The sequence below is a fragment of the Cololabis saira genome, chromosome 2, assembly GCF_033807715.1.
Source record: "Cololabis saira isolate AMF1-May2022 chromosome 2, fColSai1.1, whole genome shotgun sequence".
NCBI lineage: Eukaryota > Metazoa > Chordata > Actinopteri > Beloniformes > Belonidae > Cololabis > Cololabis saira.
In genome coordinates, this window is record NC_084588.1 from 40,004,432 (window position 1) to 40,024,633 (window position 20,202).

At 41.0% G+C, this 20,202-nt stretch overlaps 1 protein-coding gene across 1 annotated transcript; it reads right to left on the reverse strand.

Moving 5' to 3' along the window:
• On the reverse strand, positions 1–19,155 carry urb2 (URB2 ribosome biogenesis homolog). Its single transcript, XM_061745423.1, has 11 exons — positions 18,991–19,155; positions 16,994–17,170; positions 15,817–16,883; positions 15,574–15,712; positions 12,070–14,512; positions 11,126–11,286; positions 8,905–9,015; positions 7,426–7,668; positions 4,939–5,035; positions 2,335–2,468; positions 1–218 (listed from the first exon to the last, which is right to left on the reverse strand). The coding sequence occupies exons 1-11, from the start codon at positions 19,114–19,116 to the stop codon at positions 21–23; spliced, it is 4,896 nt and encodes a 1,631-aa protein (XP_061601407.1). The 5' UTR covers positions 19,117–19,155; the 3' UTR covers positions 1–20.
• Positions 19,156–20,202: the final 1,047 nt, after the last annotated feature.

A 20,202-nucleotide genomic window follows, 5' to 3' on the forward strand; every position in this document is an offset into this window, starting at 1 on the left:
ACCTAAAAGACATTTGCAGATCAGACGGTGTACTTGTCCTCTCCTTGTCTCTGTGTTGTGTGGTAGTTGGTGTAGCTGCTGTACAGATCGTTGAACACCTCTCTGACTCCCACGTGAAGCCCGGCCTTCAGAAACTTAATATCCTGCTCCATGCACAGGTCGAGTATGCAGTAGATGCCCTCAGTCAGATTCAGCTTCACCTCTGGTCGCAGGGTAACCTGCAGGAATCAACAGAAGAATTACTAAACCAAAGTAAAACAGCAGTGGTAACAATGGGGAGAGATTATCCTTCTTTAAACATCCAAAGTTTATGCTCCATCATTTCAAATGTTCTGTAACAGGATCCATCTTTCCATGGTAACGTGATACTGGGCACAACAATACACTAAAGCCAGGGGGGCACATTCAAATTATTAATAGTGCTTCAATTACTGAATGTTCATTTAGGGCTTAAGTTTCATTTATAGGAGCTTCAAAGGATCAATAACGCTATCGAACCTGGACATCTTGAATAGCCCCTGCTCAAAAACCACCAAATACCGAGAGGCGAATCAAAACACATGTTTGTCATAAATATAACACCCAGAAACCTGGATCTGAACTCCAAGAGGCATCAATAATAAAAGAGGGTTTGAAATGGGACCAGTAAAGGTTGTGTTGTATTGTCAGTTGCTCTCAAACCACTACGAATCCACGTTGCTGTTCTTCCTAACCCAACTGAATTAGTTATTTATATTCATTATGTCCAATAACACACATTAAACAATTGTCAAACATTAAAAGCTGTGCAGAGATCCCTGCAAAAAAAAAAGGATCACCAAACAAAAAAACAAAAACTTTTGAGGGCTGAACTCGCCAGTGTATGAAGGACAACGGCCAAAGACATCATTAAAGTTTGATGTTTTAAACTGCAACCACAAACAAATGTCTTTGTGGTAGGGCTGTGTGATTAATCGATTTTAAATCTAAATCGGATTTATTAATCAAGACGATGTTAAAAAAAGGAAAATCGCATTTTGCGATTTTCCTTTTTTGCAGCTGGCTTCATTACAGACAGATCTCGTCTAGTCATCTTTGTTTGGTCAAGAAAATTGTAAATGTTGTCACTTTACTAAATTCAAGGAGGATTTACAGTATCTTTCAATTGCACTTCATTCCCAATAGGGAAATTTGTTTGCTATTTTTCTTTAAAAATAAAGATAAAATATTTTAAACAATTTATTCCATTGTCTTTTGTAGTTTTACCAAAAAAATCGAAATCGAAAGTCGGGTTTTCAGAGAAAAAAAATCAGGATTTTATTTTTGTCCAAAATCGCCCAGCCCTACTTTGTGGATAACGTAGCCAAATCTTGTCAAGAAAGAGGTGTGTAAAATTTTTATAATATAATTCTTACATTTGAATATCAATGTCATTGTTGTTGGAGAGTTTTAACCAAATTTTCTAAGAAATACAAGGTCCAACAACTTGTTCGTAAAAAGAGGAACTCCACCAGCAGAGATGTTTTTCAACCACCAGTAGCTGCAGGAGGACTTGGCTCTCTGCTCCTAGAAGCAGCTCTGACACCGATGGAGAAATTATCCCCGTAAGGAGTCAAATCTTTTTGAAAAACCTGACTGACAGCATCATTTGGATCAATTCCTTTGAATTATTACACGACTCAGAACTCCAGACACCTTCCTCAAGACTACTGTTCTCCTCTTGTCTCTGCCTGTCCGTCTTTCAGTCTGGATGGGACTTTTACGTCTGATGTGTAACTGCACTGGAAACCGCTGAGTCAGGCAGGCGTCATGTTAAACTGAGCCTGGCAGCAGACGGGAGCCGCGCTCGCAGGCCAGACGTGACTCACTGTACGGAGGGAACATCCAGCCTGGAGCTCCACTTCAACACATGGAGTTACAGTAATCCTGGACCTGTTCACTGAGATTTATGAACATTTACAATTTGGCTAATGGGCCCATTTCCCATCCCTGGTTCTAGGCGTCAGCACCTCTTTTATTCAGATCCAGGGCTACCAGACAAACTGTGACAGATCAAAGGATCAAGTGAAGATCAGCCCCTGCTGCCTCAATGAAATATGCGTCTGTCACTCACAGCTGTAGAAAAATCGCAGGGGATGATAGATTAGTTTGGATGAGAAACTGTGTTGGCTTTGTTTGATGACTGTCGCAAATGTGTGAGCGTGTGTTCCTGTGTGAGCGTGTATTTCTGTAATGGCAGCAAACTGCACAGCCCCAGAATCATTAAATCATAAGAAGCAGTTATTTCGCAAAGCAAATATTGATGTAAGACACAGAGGACTGTAATCGCGTGTGTGAACGTGTTGGGGTGTGTACCTTCTGCAGCTCCGTGACGTACTGAGCCACCATAAAGGCCGACAGAGCAGTGAAGCTCTCAGCTGTCGCTGCGATGTGAGAGTACATCCTCTTTATCAGACCGGAGCACTGCAAGTACACGTCGGCGTCTGCACCTTCGGAAAACAAAAGTTGTGTCGTTTCGTTAACTTGCATGTGCCAAGTGAAGTATTACACAAAGCATTACTGTACAGTTTACCCAGCGCATCTATAATAGAAGTGCTGTAGGAGTGCGTTTGTGTGAACATGTGGATGAGAAACACTGTTCAGCACTTGGAAAAGCTACACAAGGTTAAAAAGGCTCTATAAAAGTGGGAAATAAAGAGATTTCTGCAACAGATGTTTTCAGTATATAGTAGATTTTAATTCAAGGATACAAATTTGTAAATTTTGTCTTTAACTTTGTTCTCTTCTTTCAACAGCTTTGAGATATGATTTGGGATAGGGCTGGGCGATATGGACCAAAAGTCATATCTCGATATTTTCTAGTTAAATGGCGATACTCGATATATATCGATATTTTTTCTGTGACATAATTGGGGTTTCCCCCAAAGCATTATAGCATAGCATCTCTGTAAGCTTAATTTTTTTCTGAGGCAAACCCTTAGTTTTAATACAAAGCCTCGTGCCAAATGTCACACAGGTTCCTTTATTAACAGAGGTCTGCACAATATCAAAATGTATAAAACAAATGAAATAAAAATAAACTGCCTGCATATATAGAATAAAAATGCTTCTTGAATAGAATAAAATAAAACAAATATCCCTTTCCTGCATAACAATTAAATTCAAATACACTGTGCAATTAATACAATGTAGACAGTAACAGGCAGACATTTCCACTGAGGTTGACAGTTGTGCAAATAACAAAACATTTGTGCAAATCTCAAATAAAACATTCAAGTCAATTTGTCACAAAATAAGCTATATCAATATCATTAAAAAAAAATAATTTAAATTATTTTATTTATTTATTTATTTTTTTAAATCGATATAAACGATATTGTCTCGTACCATATCGTGTTTGAAAGTATATCGATATATATTAAAATCTCGATATATCGCCCAGCCCTAATTTGGGATAAGCGATGTACCGCCAGGTCCGCTTTACACAGTCCAATTTATTCTCTACTGTAATATATTACTTTGTTGGTAATATATGCAGCAGCTTTACATCACATGAAATGTCTTATCCAGTCGTAACCTGAAGACACGTTCTACTTTGACACTTTAATAACTTAAGCTTTACCTGAGCTGTGAGGGGTTTCTCACATGTGAAGACCCTGACCTGCCTGAGCTCTGAAGCAAATCAACTCAATAATTTGAACACATAGAAGTAGAAATTCTTCTTTTTTTTCATTAATGTCTCATAACACAGTAAGAATACCAGACTGGTCCATTACATTCATGCAATGTAGGAATGGGCGATATTTTACCGTTCACGATAAACCGTCCCCACGATAGGAATTTGTCATCTCGCGATTTATGGTTCTGTGGTTAAATCGACGCAGAAGGAAGGAAGGAAGGAAGGAAGGAAGGAAGGATGGAAATTAGCCAGAAAGAAAGAAAGAAAGAAAGAAAGAAAGAAAGAAAGAAAGAAAGAAAGAAAGAAAGAAAGAAAGAAAGAAAGAAAGAAAGAAAGAAAGAAAGAAAGAAAGAAAGAAAGAAAGAAAGAAAGAAAGAAAGAAGGATAAATTCCCGTTGATGATGTTTTTGTGTAACAAACATGGCAGATCCGAGAGCGAGATAGATTTATAGTTAAAAAGATGGAGTTGAATTGGTATTTTTTTTTTTTTAAATCGTCATTTTTATCGTTATCGGGATAAATGCCAGAAATTATCGTGATACATTTTTTTAGTCCATACCGCCCATCCCTAATGCAAAGTCATTAAATGCATGAAACAGAGCTCTAAAAAAAAGTAAGATAATTTAACAGCAAATTATCGAATCACAGTGAAAAATAACATGTTGGCAGTAACTGGGCTTCTGGGTGGCTCAGTGGTTAAAGCAAGCGGCCCATGCACTGAGGCTACAGTCCTGCGCCGCTTTGCTGCAGGTCGTCCCCTTTCTCTCTCTCTACCCCCTTCCTGTCTACAACTTGAATAAAGGTCACTGGAGCCACAAAAATCTTTAAAAAAAACGTTGGTGGTTACCGAGCATTCAAATAGACTTTAGCTTTGCATGTTTTTGCAAAAACGCCTGCTTTGTCATATATCCCGAAAAGGCTGAGACCAATAAATCTTCATGCGACACCATAAGGAGGACTGAAAGGGCTCACACAGAACTGTATCTAAATCTACACAGGCTTTTCAGTTGGGTTTGATCATCTGGCTCTTATCCGCCAGTCAAATCAACGTGCATTGTTCCAAGCCACCGGGTGGACCACACCGAGGTGGCAGGCCATAAGATCAGACAAGGAAGCCTTTAATGACCATAAAGTCAACAAAATGTTACTTTTGAAATCATAAAAAGTATTTCAACATTACCGTACTTCACAGCTAAAAAGGTGTTTTACCAGAAGTAAAAGGGTTGTCAACCCCTCAAAAATCATAAAAGTAATCAAGTATTCACAAAAACACTGGTTACCTGAGTCGCTGTCTCCTCTCTGCCGACCCTCCAGCATGATGGACACCACCAGACGATGGAGGACATTTAGGAAGGACGGAGCAGCTTTCAATAGCACCTGGAGGCACCCACAAGAAGTTTACTGTCTCACGATCATCCAGTATACAGGACCTCATACGTGACTGACTAGAGACAGCCACACTTACAGAACACTGCTATAATATCGAGTGGTAGAACAACTGTCTTTGTGAGAACGGTGGTACATAGATCCTTGAGGATGTCCATCCGACATTTAAACTCATTCTCATAAATCCATCACACAGTAGGTCACGGTCGATGGTAAAGTGCACCTACATTTAAAGAAACTTATGAGAAAAACCTTTGAACAAACAACTGACCACTGAAATATGTTTAGATTTGGAAAAAGCAGTCCTGAAATATCCCCTGCTCACATCACTGCTTGAGTCATTTCAGAGCAACCACAAATGTCGAGAACACAAAATGACAGCGGTAGAAGTTGGATTCTCTCTCGTCTGGACTCGGCTCAAGAGCTGTTGAGCGCAGGAGGAGGTAAAGGGAGACGGGGAGAATATAAATAAGGTAGAGGTGATGTCACCAGCTCTGGTTGGAGCTCACCAACGCTTTCCATCGACTTACACCCGCTCCATGCCAAGCATCTCTGCCTGCCAGCCTGCCCCTACTTCTCTTCACCTCCTTCCTCCTCCCTCCAGATCACACCGCTTTCTTCCATTTTGTTCTGAAACTTCCCATGTGCACCGCATTACAATCAAGTCTTAGCCTTCTGATCATCATCTCACACTTCCTTCTTCATCTCTGTATCATTTATGTCTTATCCCTAACCCTAGCCCGTTTTTCCTTTACTACTTTTCTCAGTTTCACTTCGGCCCTGCTCCTTTGCCTTCACCAACATCTGATATCACTTACACAGCTCTTGGCTGGTTTAATTCAATGCAGCTGACCAATTAAAAGTCCTGCTATGTCACTGTTTTTGAACAGGAAAAAAGCTGCCTTGGGCTGTGATGCAAACACTTCCAGAGCAAGTTAAAAATGCGGAGTTCCTGAAGTTTTCATGCAGCCGCATCCCATGCCTGAGAGCTGCAATACCATCTGATCGGAAGCAGCATTATTCTGGAGACTATATCAAGCGCAGCAGCACGTATTCAAACCAGGAGATCTGAGATGTAGTGATTTTTAATTGCTAAAGAATGAAGCTCTGATTTCTTAAAGGAGTGAGGTGGTCATAAAGGCGCTACAGGTAATCGTACTTGCATGAAAGAGTTATTAAACTGATCATCATGCTTCCTGTGATAAAACACCCACAAAAAAAATTAAAACAATCTGAAAAACAACAGGGCTTCCAAAATATCTAGATACTTGGGTGAGCCGACACAAAATACTTGGCAAACCACCTAAATATTTTAAATTTAAAATATTTTTAGATCGGAGCAGAATGTGAAGAGCTTGAATTCAGCCGCAACCCACTCCGTCTCACGCACACTTTTCCCTGACAATAAATCACTAAAATATCAACAACAGATCAACACTCACGTCTGCTGGACTTAGCCACTTTAAGACCTTTAAAAAAAAATATCTCAAATACATTATCTTCATTATTATTTCAAAAAAGTAAAAAAGACAAAAAAAACAACAAACAAGCCATAATTCCCTGCTCTGCAAGACACTCAGTGGAGCTGCTCCATTTAGCTTCAAGCTCTGGTAAGTCGTGACATCGGGATCGTGGCAGCGCATCAGTGTAATGATTGTTATAACTGGGGGGTGAGGGTGGGGAATCTCAGCAGCCTGTTAGTGTAAACAGCATGAAGAACAAGGAGCAGGACAGATAGGGACAAGTACATTGTGGGAGGTGAGAGAAAAAAGGCTTTCTGTTTCTTCTAATGGCGTTCAAATATCAAGGTATCAAAAGTGTATTTTTGACATCAGGCGACCTGCAGGCTTGTGGGATATCTGCAGTCTGGAGCTCCTCACATCCCGCTTGAGAGCAACTCACACCAGAAAGTACTAATGACCGATTAAAAACCTCACATTTTGTGATTGCAATGAGTTAACTTAAGTCAGTCCCACTTCACAACTTAATACAAGTCACCTTATCTTGTGATAAAATCTGCGTTTTTAAACTTTTGAATCCTAAGCAGCTGGCCTCTAATCAGGAAGGCCCAGACTTGTATCTGAGGTTTCTTTGCCCTCCCTGTCTCTGCGTGTAGAAGCATTTATATTAAACTGTAAAAGTAGAGGCTGAATTTAAATGCCAAGAGTGTCTTAACAGGCTGTCAGACATGTGTAAATCAAAGACTGATGGTCTCTACAGCTTTAGTCATCTTATATTTTCACTTCAGCACTAATGAAGTATAATGCAAATTAATTTGATTATAAATAAACCATTTTGTCAGTTGTTTTGTGTGGGTCTAATTACAGACACTTTAATGAGGTTGATACAGCAAAAGCATTAACATTAATGCCTCTTGGTACCTGAGTTTGACACTGGATGATGGCGAACAGCGCCTCGTGAACGGCCAGGAACACCGTGTGGTAATCGGGGGGGCTCAGGCGGTCGAGGGGCAGCGACTGCAGCGCCCCAAGGATGAGGATTACATGATGAGGGTTGGTGAAGAAGCCCTCCCCGTTACGCAGCAGCCATGTCATTGACGTCACGGTGGGAACAGTAAAGGTCAGGCTCAGAGAGGAGTCCTGACTGGACGACCTTACCAAAGACTGCCACATAATAAACACACAAACACACACACCAACGTTAGAAAGACACAGCTATGACGGTCATTAAGGTGATTATTGTGCAAATTGTAAGTATATTATAAATTTAATAATAAATATATTCTAAATTACTGTAGGCTATGAGTGTATATATAGTATAGTAGTATAAGTATATTATAATGTATGAGTATATTATGATATGTAGTATATTTATACTACCATAAATAGAGGTATGGGTATATTATAAATTATAAAGTCGTTGCAAAATATTTTGCTCAAAAGTGGATACAGATCTGGTGATAGTAGCAAATATTGTTACTTAAGATGTGGATGGTTGGTTACTTAATCTTTTATGTTTGTTTCAATTTATTATTTTAGGAATTCTAGTGAATGTTTTTCACCCTATTTTGAGTTGTATTATTGTATTATTAATCTTTTGTATGTCTATGTGTGGACCCCAGGAAGAATAGTCTTCCCATGGTGAAGACTAATGGGGATCCTTTTTAAATAAACAAATAAAAATAGACGGTGGGAAGCTTTCTCAAATGAATGTAACTTTGCTGCATCCAAACGAAAACAAGCACATTAAAATTTCACTGCTGTGTCATTTAAAATTGGTTTTCTGTGAAAAGCAAGTGGATACACACTAAAATAAGTGGTGTAAGGCAGTTATCTCCAGTACCATCTGTTGTTTCAAACTGAGGATTCTGCCTTTGTGGTCAGAGTTTCATCTAAAGATGAAAAACGTTACAATCTCTAGGTTAATGAAATGTAAAAACAGAAATTTCTGTGGTATGTTAGACAATCTTTTTTCTAATCGTCTTCTCGGTCTCAGGTTTTAAACACTTCAGAGGGACCGACTTCTAAAACCCTCTGATTTCCCAACAGGTGGGTGAAGTGATGATGGTGCTTTCATTTGTGAAACAGGCGTTTAAACTTTACAGCATCAGCACCTCCTGACAGCAAGGCAGAGAACTGCACGCGTAAAACATGTCTCCTCTGCAAAGTCCCATCACCACCAACCATATTTGGTTTTGGACATTAACAGGTTCTCAAATGATTAGTTTAATACCAAAATAACTGGACTGAGCTTCAGCGGAATAACTCTTCATTTAAAACCTTAATTTATGTGTACATACAAGTCTATGAGTCATGTTTTTGGGCACATGTTTGCTCTGAAGAGCACTCTTTACTCAGCTGCACAACCTCTGTACGTGTGAAGGTGTGTTTTTTCCTCACCACCATAGCAGAAATGATCTGCGGCGTCATGAACCACAGAGCTTTAGAGCAGCCCTCTGGTAGCTGACAACAGGACAACAGCTTAACGGTGATTACTGCAGATAGCACCTCCTGGAGACAAACAAGGAGAAGCTAGAGTTAGAAGAAAATCACTGAGTTAATATTAAACAGGCATGAAAGGAGTCCCATTTTATACACAAGTAAAGGTCCAAAAATAAAAAATAAAAAAAGCACATGTAAAAGACAGGTAATGGATTTAACTTTTAATTCATGTAGAAAAATCCTCAGGTGTAAGTATTGAGGCACAGCTGTAGATAAGTTATTTCTTTTTAAAGATTTTTTTGGGCTCTAGTGGCCCTTTATTCAAAGTGTACAGACAGGAAGAGGGTAGAGAGAGAATGGGGATGACATGCAGCAAAGGTGCACAGGCCGCGATTCGAACCTGCGACTGCTACAGGAGGACTGTAGCTTCAGTATATGAGATGCTGCTTAACCCACTACGCCACCGAGCGGCTCATAGATAGTTAAAGACTCTGGAGACTTTTATCTCAGCCTTTAACACTTTACTAGCCAATTGCAAGTCGCCCTGTTGTCATCCTTTTTGGTAAAATGTAACCAAACTTTCGAGCGTTTATGCCGCTTTGTCGCCATGTTTTCCTGCTGGGCACGAATGCGCCCGTTGCATAACTACGCAACATGCGTGGTGACGTCATTCGCGCCCACTGGAATTGATAAGGGAATCGTTTGCAAAAAAGGCAAACTATTTCAAGGAATTGAAACACTAGGAACCGGTTCTCAACAAGAACCAGTTTTCGATTCCCATCTCTAGATATCTGACACACCTGTGATATCATTTGGGATATCTGATGCATCTGTGATATTTGGCGGTTACTTCAGATGGTTTTCGCTGATACTAGATACATACAGAGACAGATGATGCTTCTTGAAAGTTGTCGAGTTTTCCTTCAAATGAAACTGAACTGGAAAAAAACTTTTTTTGCTGCTGCATTAAAATAGTATCCCTGAAAGAAAGATTAGATTGATACAATGGACAAAACTCGGGGGACACCGGATCATGACACCAATAGTGACTGTACTGGCATTTATTGAAAGACTCATCCTTTAAGAGGGAGTTTGTCCTGTAATTGCAGTTATAACAGCCTCCAGTCTTCTCTGAAAGCTTTCAACACCTTTCTGGAGTTTTTCTGAATGGCAAGTGTTGCTCATTCATTCTGGTAAGCATCTATGAGGTCAGGCACTGATGTTGGACAAGGAGGCCTGTTTATCTCATATCATGGTGCTCGACTGGGTTGAGGTCAGGGTGCAGTGCCATGTCTTTAGTCCTTGGTTTGTGCAGGAATGATGGATTAGAAAAGGACCTTCCCAAACTGTTGCTACACAGTTGGAAGGACAGCATTGTCTATGATGTTTTTCGTAAGCTGAAGCATTAAGACTGCCCTCCACAGGAAATGCGTGGCCAAGGCCAAACCCTGAAAAACATCATCCCTCTTCCACCAAACTTCACAGGTGGCACAGTATGCTGTCGGGCAGGCAACGTTATCCCAGCATCCACCAAACCCAGACACACCAATCTCACTCCCAAACAGAGACGAATAATTCATCACTCCATAAGGGATGTTTCCACTACTGCAGCTGCATGTTGGTGCGCTTTATACCACTCCATCTGATGCCTAGACAGAGCTGGTGATGTGAGGCTTAAGCACGTTTTTGTGCTTACATTACTCCCCCCAGAAGTTCTAAACTCCTCTAGTACGAAATCAGTAGAGCGTTGGTGACTTTTACCCACCGTGCATGTGGTCTTCTGCTTCATGCACAAATTGCTGTTGTTCCTAAACACTTCCACTTTGTAATAATATCACTAACAGTTGACCATGAAATATGCAGCAGGGATGTCTTAGTGCAGAGGTGGTGTGACATCACATGCTAGAGGTCACTGAGTTCGTCAGGACTCATTCTGAACCCAAACTGTGAGTGCAGGATGTGATCGAAACACCTGAATTCAATCAGTCATCTATTAGTCATATTTAAAATAAAAAAAGTAAGCAAAACTGATAAAGATTTTCAATTGAGAACCTGAATTTACAATCCTCATTGAAGAAAACAATACAATAAAACATTTAAAAGAATCTTGAGGCTTTGAGAATTTAAATAAATGAAGCAATTCACGTGTTCCAGTAATCAAACTTAACGTTAGCCTCACCCTGTAGTTTCCTGCCCTCAGCTTGCTAATATCCAGTCCTTCTTTGATCATCAACAGAAGCAGGTTGAAGCGACTTGTAGTACATTTCTCAACCAGGTGGTGCAGCAGCTGCTGCACTGCTGGCTCCAGCTCTCCAACATCAGCAGATGACAGCCAAGGAGCTGAAGACAAAGAGAAACACCTCCCAGTAAGATAGAAGTTAATTGATTTCTTTCCCTCTTAATTAACAGGGTAAAAAACTAAACAAAAAATGTATTAGATAAGTAACATTTAACTAATACTTTTTAATGCATAGGTTCAATTCTTAAAGACTGAATGCAATTACAAAAACAAAAATGTCGTACATTCTGGATTCATTACAAATCAACTAAAATATTGCAAGCCTTTTATTATTTTAATATTGCTGATCATGGCTTACAGCTTAAGAAAACTCAAATATCCAATCTAAAAAAATTAGAATATTCTGGGAATCTTAATCTTAAACTGTAAGCCATAATCAGCAATATTAAAATAATAAAAGGCTTGCAATATTTCAGTTGATTTGTAATGAATCCAGAATGTATGACATTTTAGCTTTTTTTTTTAAATTGCATTACAGATTATAAAGAACTTTATCACAATATTCAAATTTTCAGTCAGTCCTGTATTTATATATATATATACATACACACACACATACATACATATATATATATATATATATATATATATATACATATATATATATATATATATATATATATATATATATATATATATATATATATATATATATAGATGTGTGTATCACTTTCATATTATTGAGGCTACTTCAGCTGAATATGTAATTTAAATTTAAAAAAAGAGATGATGAGAAATGCTCTCTCTGTTGTAAATCTGTCACAATATCTAAAACATATCAAAGAACTATTTTGTACCTTTGTTTATAATAGAATACTTCTTACCAGCCAGCAGTGTGTGCACCCTCTGCAGAATCTGAACATACACCTCGTCCAGCTCGTTTACTCCCTCTTTGTCCTTTCCTGGCTCCATCGTTTTCTCCAGCAATGTGTAAAATGCAGACAAGAAATGGAGAGAGGAGCCCAAGGAGTCCATGGGCCTGGGGGCGGAGCTTACTTCCCTAAGAATCTGTTGGTAAAAGGCCCGATAAATGGTCTTATGAGTGAGGACAAGCTGGGTGCCACTCTCCTTACTCTCATCGTCCACCGACAGTGAGGCCAGTTCACAGTCCAGCATGACGGTAATAACTTCCATGACAAAAGCCTGACTGGGAAGCTCGGCCGGCTCAGCGCCTGCCTCACATGATGCCAGCAGCTTTAGGACACACTCAAGAGCTGGGGCTAGGGCAGCAGTTGTTCTTGTGAGCATTTGGGTTAAAGTTTTATCCATGAGCTTGCTTCTTCCTAAATGGTCGGTCATTGCCTGGGAGAAGGAAGTAAGAGATCCGAGCAGAAGATGAATAGATGGCAGGGATGCCCCAGAACTAGATGACGCAATATACCTGCTTGACATTTCGTCACTGGTGAGATAAGACGCAAACTGGTCCAGGTTGAGTCTCACACTGCTGTTTCTGACTATAGTGAGCTGGACCAAGGATTGTATGAAGCCCTGTGTGGCTTTGACTAAATCCAGCCAGTCAGTGCTGCATGAGGCTTGAGGCTTTGCTCCATGATTAAGGAGAGACGACACAGCGGTCTGCAGCAGAGTGCCGCTGTGGATTAGCTTCAGAACACTTGGGAAACTCCTACCCTCCATGAGATGTGAAAGCACCTGGAGCAGCTGCCCCAGGAACAGAGCGTCCCCTCCACATTCTGGAGGCTCCAGCTTTCTGGAGGTGGAGGTAAAGACGAAGAAGAGCAGGAGGAAAATGGACGAGAAATCCTCAGAGTTCATCCCATCCGGGTTAATGTTTGTTAAGAGTTGGAACAGGTTTCCAAGCTCCTTGGTTTGTCTGTCCGTCAGCGGCACATGTTCCGCTTCAGTTTTAGAAAACTCCAAAATATCCTCAACTACGGCCGCCGTCATCCCTGAAGGAATAGTTCTAGTCTCTTCCTTGTGAACTCCCAGAAACTTGGGGCGAACAGTGAGAGCATGTTCTTCCTTGAGGATATCAACAATCCTTTGTGTGAGGGAGCGGACTGTGGCAGAGAACAATGACGGCATCTCCACGAGCACCGGGCTCTGGATAAGCTGTGAAGATATGAGGGGGAGTGTCAGACAGACCGGCGGCTGATTCTTTGATTTTTCTTTCTGTTTGATCAGCAAAGAACTGACAAGAACGTGTGCTATGTGGCCAATGCCCTCTTCGCTCATGTAGGGAACAATCAAAGGCAAATTGGACGTGACCACATACCAGTGTGCAACAAGAATGCTGCTGGCATTCACGCTGGTCATCTGCCCATCCCACACCTGCTCTTCGTCCAGTCTCGCCTCCAGTTCTGACCGCGCTAAAATAAACTCAACCGCCCTTTTCAGCAGCGCTGCGGTGCAGGATTCGTGGAGTAAAGCGTCATCTAACAGAACCTTCTTCATCTGCTGTAAAGTGAGGAGTCTGAGCAGCAAAGAGCTCATGGGGCTGCGGGAGGGGGGGTGACGGAAACATGTTGGCAAAACTGCACCTGATACAAGACTTTCTATGTGGGATAGAACTGGAGAAGTAGAGGAGGCTTCGGTTTCGGTTGCAGGTGGAGTCAGATATGAGTCAACGGATGTATATTTACTGCAGTAGATGTGGAACAACGTGTCCACTTCCACCCACGTGTATCTGAGCAGAAGAGCAGCCTCCAGGGTCTTCTGTTCCCAGTGTGCTTCTACTTTTAACTCTGAAACCTTTTTGGATCCATCTGGGTCCAGTTTCTTTTTGCCTTTCCTTGGAGTCTTTTGAACCGAACACACATTTTGCTTCAAAGAAGTTGGCTCTGGTGGCAACAGGTGTAGTAAGTCCTTGACCGTCTGCTGCATCTCCTCCATGAAGCCTGTGCTCCGTCTGACTAAGAGAATAGGAGAGGCATTTTCCAGAGTCTTCAGACTGAACAAAACAACATGGAGCAGTTGACTGAGTGAGAAGAGTTTCAAAGATGCATCTTCTCTCCTTTGACCCTCGTGTTGTCCATCAATCTCCATCTCCTCCTCCTCTCCTTCCTCCTTCCCCAGGTCAGGTAGTATATACGTTTTGATGCTCTTCAACGCTGATGAGCAAATATCTAGAACTTGGGATGGGGGAGAGTCCAGAAGACAAGTCCTGAGGGAAGCAGCGACGCCCTCAGAGAGGAGACGAGGTCGGCGGTCGTCCAGAGCTGGTTGACAGATCACAGACAGCAGCACAGAGAAGAGATGAGGCAGCTGACGGAGCTTAGTGTAGGTCTGCAATAGACTACACACCAAGAGCTGTTGGGAAACAAACCAAACATGGCTTTCTGTAAACAAAGCATTTCAAACAAATGAAACATACATTTAGACTACGTTCACACTGCAGTTCCCAAGTCACATGGAATCTGATCTTTTCAAATCAGATTCAGGTCGCTTCCATATGTGGTTCTAAATCGGATACAGGTCTGATGTTTTGCAATGCGACCTCAGTGTGAACAGCCAGGTCGGAATTAATGCGACTTTGACGTCACTTGAGAGCGACCGTTGTCATAATACTGCGCTGGCGGGGGCGGGAGTCACTCGGAAGCGATCGGAAAAGATCAAGACAAACATGGAGGATAGCGGCGACGGAGCTAATCAGTGGAGGGACAGTGAGGTATTGGACCTTATAAGTATTTGGGGGGACACTACTATACAAGCTAAATTAGAGGGGTCTTATCGTAATCGGTCCGTATTTGAGAGCATATCAAAAGAAATGTGCGAGCGCGGCTACAGAGCTCACTTCTGTTGCCTCCATGTTTACCACCGTATGCCGGCGTGCTGCGTGTGACGTCTTTCTTATTGTTCCTCTGCGCATCCGGGTCAGTTCAGGGCCGCGATGCGTTCACACTCGAGTCTGATATAGGACACATTTTAAAAGGAACCCTGGCTATTAAGACATGTAGGTCTTAAAAGATAAATGTTGGTATCAATTATAACAATGTGATATAAAAAACCTTTTTGATGTCTTCGTTTTTATAAAATTTGAAAATATAATTTAACATGTAGGTCGCCATTGTTGTTTACATTCTGGGTAGTGACGTCAGACGGTGGCACCTGCTGGCCCCCGTCCACTGTTTTGACGCCCAGAAACAGATGATTATATTTTCAAATTTTATAAAAACGAAGACATCAAAAAGGTTTTTTATATCACATTGTTATAATTGATACCAACATTTACCTTTTAAGACCTACATGTCTTAATATTAATATGAGAAAAAATCGGAATTGAGCATTAAGGCCTGCAGTGTGAACGTAGTCTTAATGCTTTACTCCATGTCATTTGTGAACTACAGAGAGTGCTACTAATCAAATCAGACCTGTCTGGCTCGTTGGACTTGGGCCTCCATGTCTTCGGCATTTACCCAAGATGAGGACAAAAGCTGATCCAAGTCTGGTTCAAGAATCAGGTGATTGAGATTCAAAAGCACCTTTAAACAGCGGTACCATGCTGGTATGCTGAAAGTTAAAAAGAGCATATTTTTAATATGTCAAATAAACATATGGTTGGGCAAAATGATTCTGAATGGCCGAATTACTTTAAAAGAGAAATTGTTCGTTACCTTGGCTGGGCCTCGTTGAAGAGAATTTGTCTCAGGGCTCTGTAAAAGTTGAACTGGACCTCCTGGTGCCGTATCCTGTCTGCAGCTACATTATAAATATCTGCTGACAGAGCCTGGTTTAGCAGGGACTCCAGCGCCTTCAGAGCCGTGTTCCAGCTCTCCGGGGAGCACAAGGAGGCTGGAGGAGATTTCTGCTCAGGGATACTGGAGTCCTGCGGCTGCGCTACAGTAGGTTTGACTGAGTCTCCCTCAGGATTGAGACCTAAAGCCGGGACCAGTCTGACAAGAAAATAAAAACACAGCATCCTCTGCTCCTCTTCCCGTTCTCCCTTTCCTTTCCCATAGCTTTCCAGAAAAAACTTTAAAAGCAGAGACAATGCGTCAGACTTCACAGAGTAGTGCAGTGACGAGTCACAGTAGTCTGGAGAAGTCAGTTTGCAAAGTAAGGCATTCACTGGCTTCAGAGGCCCTTTTGTCACCGCAGAGCCACGTTTCCCAGCATCCTCACGAGAGGGGAAAAGCTCAGCCTTGTATGAGGTCAGGTGCTCTGAGGGGAAGAGAGCTAGCTGAAGGATGGAGTCTACCTTCGTGCGGATGTCCTTCCGCAGCTGTTGACGGACGAGCTGGTGTACGTTTGAGGATACACTTTCCTGAGATGTCAGCAGGTGTCTGAGCAGCACTAGAGGTTGGACGAGGTGGTTAGTTACCACAGTAAATACTCTGTTGGGGTTGGCTTGTTGTCGCTGCACTGACAAATAACACGACAGCACCTGAAGCAACACCTCAAATAAATGAGTGGAAAGAGAGTGTCTCTGTGGCTTTTCTGGCTGATCAGATGGAGATGTGAAAGTAACTGTTACTTGCTGTTCTGTGATATTTGGCTTTTGCATGTCATAGCAAGCCAACAAGCAGAATTTGGCCAGCAGATTTACCATAAGATCATACTTTGTGGTAAAAACTGACGAGAGTGCAGGAGAAGACAGAACGCCCTGACACACGCTCAGCAGGGTGGACACAGATATGGGTGGCCGACCATGTGCAGACTCTTGCAGGTGGTCAACCAGCAACTAAAGACAAGAAAAAAAGATGCAAGTTAAACGAAATATCTACTTTTTTTTGTTGATGTTTCATTTTTTTTTTGCCTTTCTATGGTGTTTTTATTTCATAGCTGTCACACCTGTGCAATGCTGAGCCTCAGAGTGATGGTTTTTCCCTGCTTGAGGAAAGCTTGGAGTTTCCGGCTGTGGAGCACGTCATCAAGGTAGCGCCACAAGCCTTCCAACACGTCTTGTGAGAACTCCACCTTTTTACTGTGCCAGCCTGCGAGGGCATGGGTGACCCAGTCCAACAACACCTACACACAGAAGGCAAAGCAAAGCAAGGCAAGTTTATTTATACAGCACAATTCAACACAAGGTAATTCAAAGTGCTTTACATCAACATTAAAAGCAGCAAGACACAATTAAACAGTAAATAACAAATAAAATGAAATAAAATGATAAGAAAAGAGGTAAAATAATAAAAAGCACAAGTTGTGTTGCAGGTAAGTATTTAATTATTTAAGAGTACGCTTCAGTAAACATTAATGTTTTTAGCCCTGATTTGAAGGAGCTGACAGTTGGAGCAGACCTCAGGTCTACAGGAAGTTTGTTCCACCGGTGAGGAGCAGAATAACTGAACGCTGCCTCACCTTGCTTGGTTCTGGTTCTTGGGAACCACAACCAACCAGATCCAGATGAACCTCAGGGGTCTGGGAGCTTCATAGGGAACTAACAGATCAACCATGTATTTTGGTCCAAGGCCATTCAGTGCTTTGTAGTCCAGCAGTAAGATTTTAAACTCTATCCTTTGACTCACTGGAAGCCAGTGTAGTGATTTCATGACCGGTGTAATATGGTCCAGTTTCCTGGTGTTTGTAAGGACTCTGACGGCAGCGTTCTGGATCAGCTGCAGCTGCCTGATAGATTTCTTGTTAAGGCCTGTAAAGATGCCATTGCAATAATCCAACCTACTGAAAATGAATCCATGAACACGTTTTTCCATGTCTTGTTTAGAAAGGATCCCCTTAATTCTAGCAATGTTTTTCAGGTGGTAATAGGCAGATTTAGTGATAAACTTTAGATAGCTGTTGAAGTTCAGGTCTGAGTCAATAATTACACCAAGACTTCTGGCTTGATTTGTAGCTGTCAATGACATGTAGCCAAGGTGAGCGCTGATCTTTTCCCTTTCATTTTTAGGGCCAAAAATTATCACTTCTGTCTTTTCTGCATTCAGCTGGAGAAAATTCTGGCAACATCCACTCATTGATTTGATGAATACAGTTACACAATGAGAGTAAGGGAATGTAGTCACGTGGTGACACTGAAATATAGAGTTGTGTGTCATAAGGATGGCATGAGTATGGTAGGAAAAGTTGTGATTGTTGTGAAGGTCTAAGGCAGGCATAGAGGTGGGTAGTAACGAGTTACATTTACTCCGTTACATTTACTTGAGTAAATTTTGGGAAATTTTGTACTTTTAGGAGTAGTTTTGAATCACTATACTTTGTACTTTTACTTGAGTAGATTTGTGAAGAAGAAACTGTTACTCTTACTCCGCTACATTAGGCTACGTTGAGCTATTACTTTTCTTTTATCCGCGTACGCGTCAATCTCATGACATCACTGAGTGATTCTTTGGGAAAAATGTTTGTTTTTGCATGTTTTGTCACATATACACAGACTCAAACACACACAGAGTTTCTATGAGTTCATGGGCTTGTTCTAGTTCTGCCTGCGGAGCCTGGTTAAAAAAGAAAAGTACAAAGGCTTGAAATTTTGTGCTACTTGTGCTTAATTTATTTTTTTATTCTGTTATTTTATTTATTTTATTATTTATTAAAGTACTTGAATTTACTTTAAGCTTATTTTAATTTAAGCTATTTCTTATTCATTTTAATTTTTATTATTTTATTGATTTAATTTGCCTGAAGATGATTATTTTGTACTTTTGTCTGCTTGAATGGTTGTGTTAAAAAAATAAATCAGACGTTACTCAGTACTTGAGTCATATTATTCTGAAGTAACAGTAACTTTTACTTGAGTACAATTTTTGTCTACTCTACCCACCTCTGGGCAGGCATGAAGAAAAAGAGACACACGTGTGATGTTTATACTGTGATGCATCATCTGTTACCTGTTCTTTGTTGGGCATTAGGCACTGAGAGGAGATCCAGGCAAAGCGTGCCAGCTTCAGGCGGTCCTCCCATGGAGTGTGCGGGCTCTTCAGCTTCAGGTGGATCCCTGAGTAGATGGCAGCCATGCCTGCAGCTGCTGCTCCCCAATCCTGGGCAGACCCGGGCCACAAGTCCTCAAAATGACTTTGAAGCTGTCGCTACAAGAAGTACAAAAGAGGTGGCCATTTTGATGTTAATTTTTCTTTTTGGTGAAAACTATCCAAAACTAAAGCGGTTTCAGGCCAACGACGAGCTGTTCTCGCTCTCGTCCAAATATATACAATATAACTGAGTTATTACGTGTTTACACGCAAAAATATCACAAGCGAGCGTCAACAATAATTGCTTAATACTAGTTTATATCACTTGTACAGATGTGGTGTTGGGATATATTCCTAAACTTACGATTTTTACACCACACGTGCCTCCTGTTTTCTGAGTGAGGTGAACTCTCAACTTTCACCCTGCTGGCCAGGCACAGGTAGTCGAGCGTCGATGTAATCCACCAGCCCACCTGTGGTAGCCACACATTTACTTTTCAAATTCTGGATAATGATTATCATATCTATTTCGAATTTATTTTGCTCATTAAATGCATTTTTATACTGCAGTCATTTTTTACACAAAAATGTCAACTTTTTACTTTTCATTTGAATATGATGTGAAGGGGCTATCAATGTAAAATTTTCCACAAAAACAGTTGGGCTGTTAAAGAATCAGAATCAGAATCAGGTTTATTGGCCAAGTTTGAACATGCCAGACAGGGGGAATTTGACTCTGGTTGTTTCGCTCACTGTACAGTAAATAGACAAATGACTCTTATTAACACTTTTTTTTTTAAGTGAAAGGTGCAGCAGTATGAGGTAGACATGGTTAATGAAAGGTGCATTGTTACAGCATATTATTGAGGTTATTATTATTATTATCATTATTATTATTATTATTATTGCACAGTGGTTGATAACTCTGAGAGTCCATCAGAGCAACAGCTTGGGGGAGAAACTATCCTTGTGTCTGGAGGTTTTGGCTACAGTGCTCTGTAGGAGTTCAAACAGACTGTGTCCTGGGCATGGATGTATTATATTAACCTTAATATTAATATTATAATATTAATATTAATTATATTAATTAATATTAATGTATCATATTGTCCTGGGTGTGAGGGGTCTGCA

Excerpts from the sequence above, each read along its gene's own strand:
- urb2 (XM_061745423.1), bottom strand. The coding sequence starts at position 19,116 with ATGGCTGCCATCTACTCAGGGATCCACCTGAAGCTGAAGAGCCCGCAC. Across the intron at positions 17,171-18,990 it reads TAATGCCCAACAAAGAACAG|GTGTTGTTGGACTGGGTCAC; the intron begins GTAACAGATGAT and ends TTCTGTGTGTAG. Across the intron at positions 11,287-12,069 it reads GGTGCACACACTGCTGGCTG|CTCCTTGGCTGTCATCTGCT; the intron begins GTAAGAAGTATT and ends CTTTGTCTTCAG.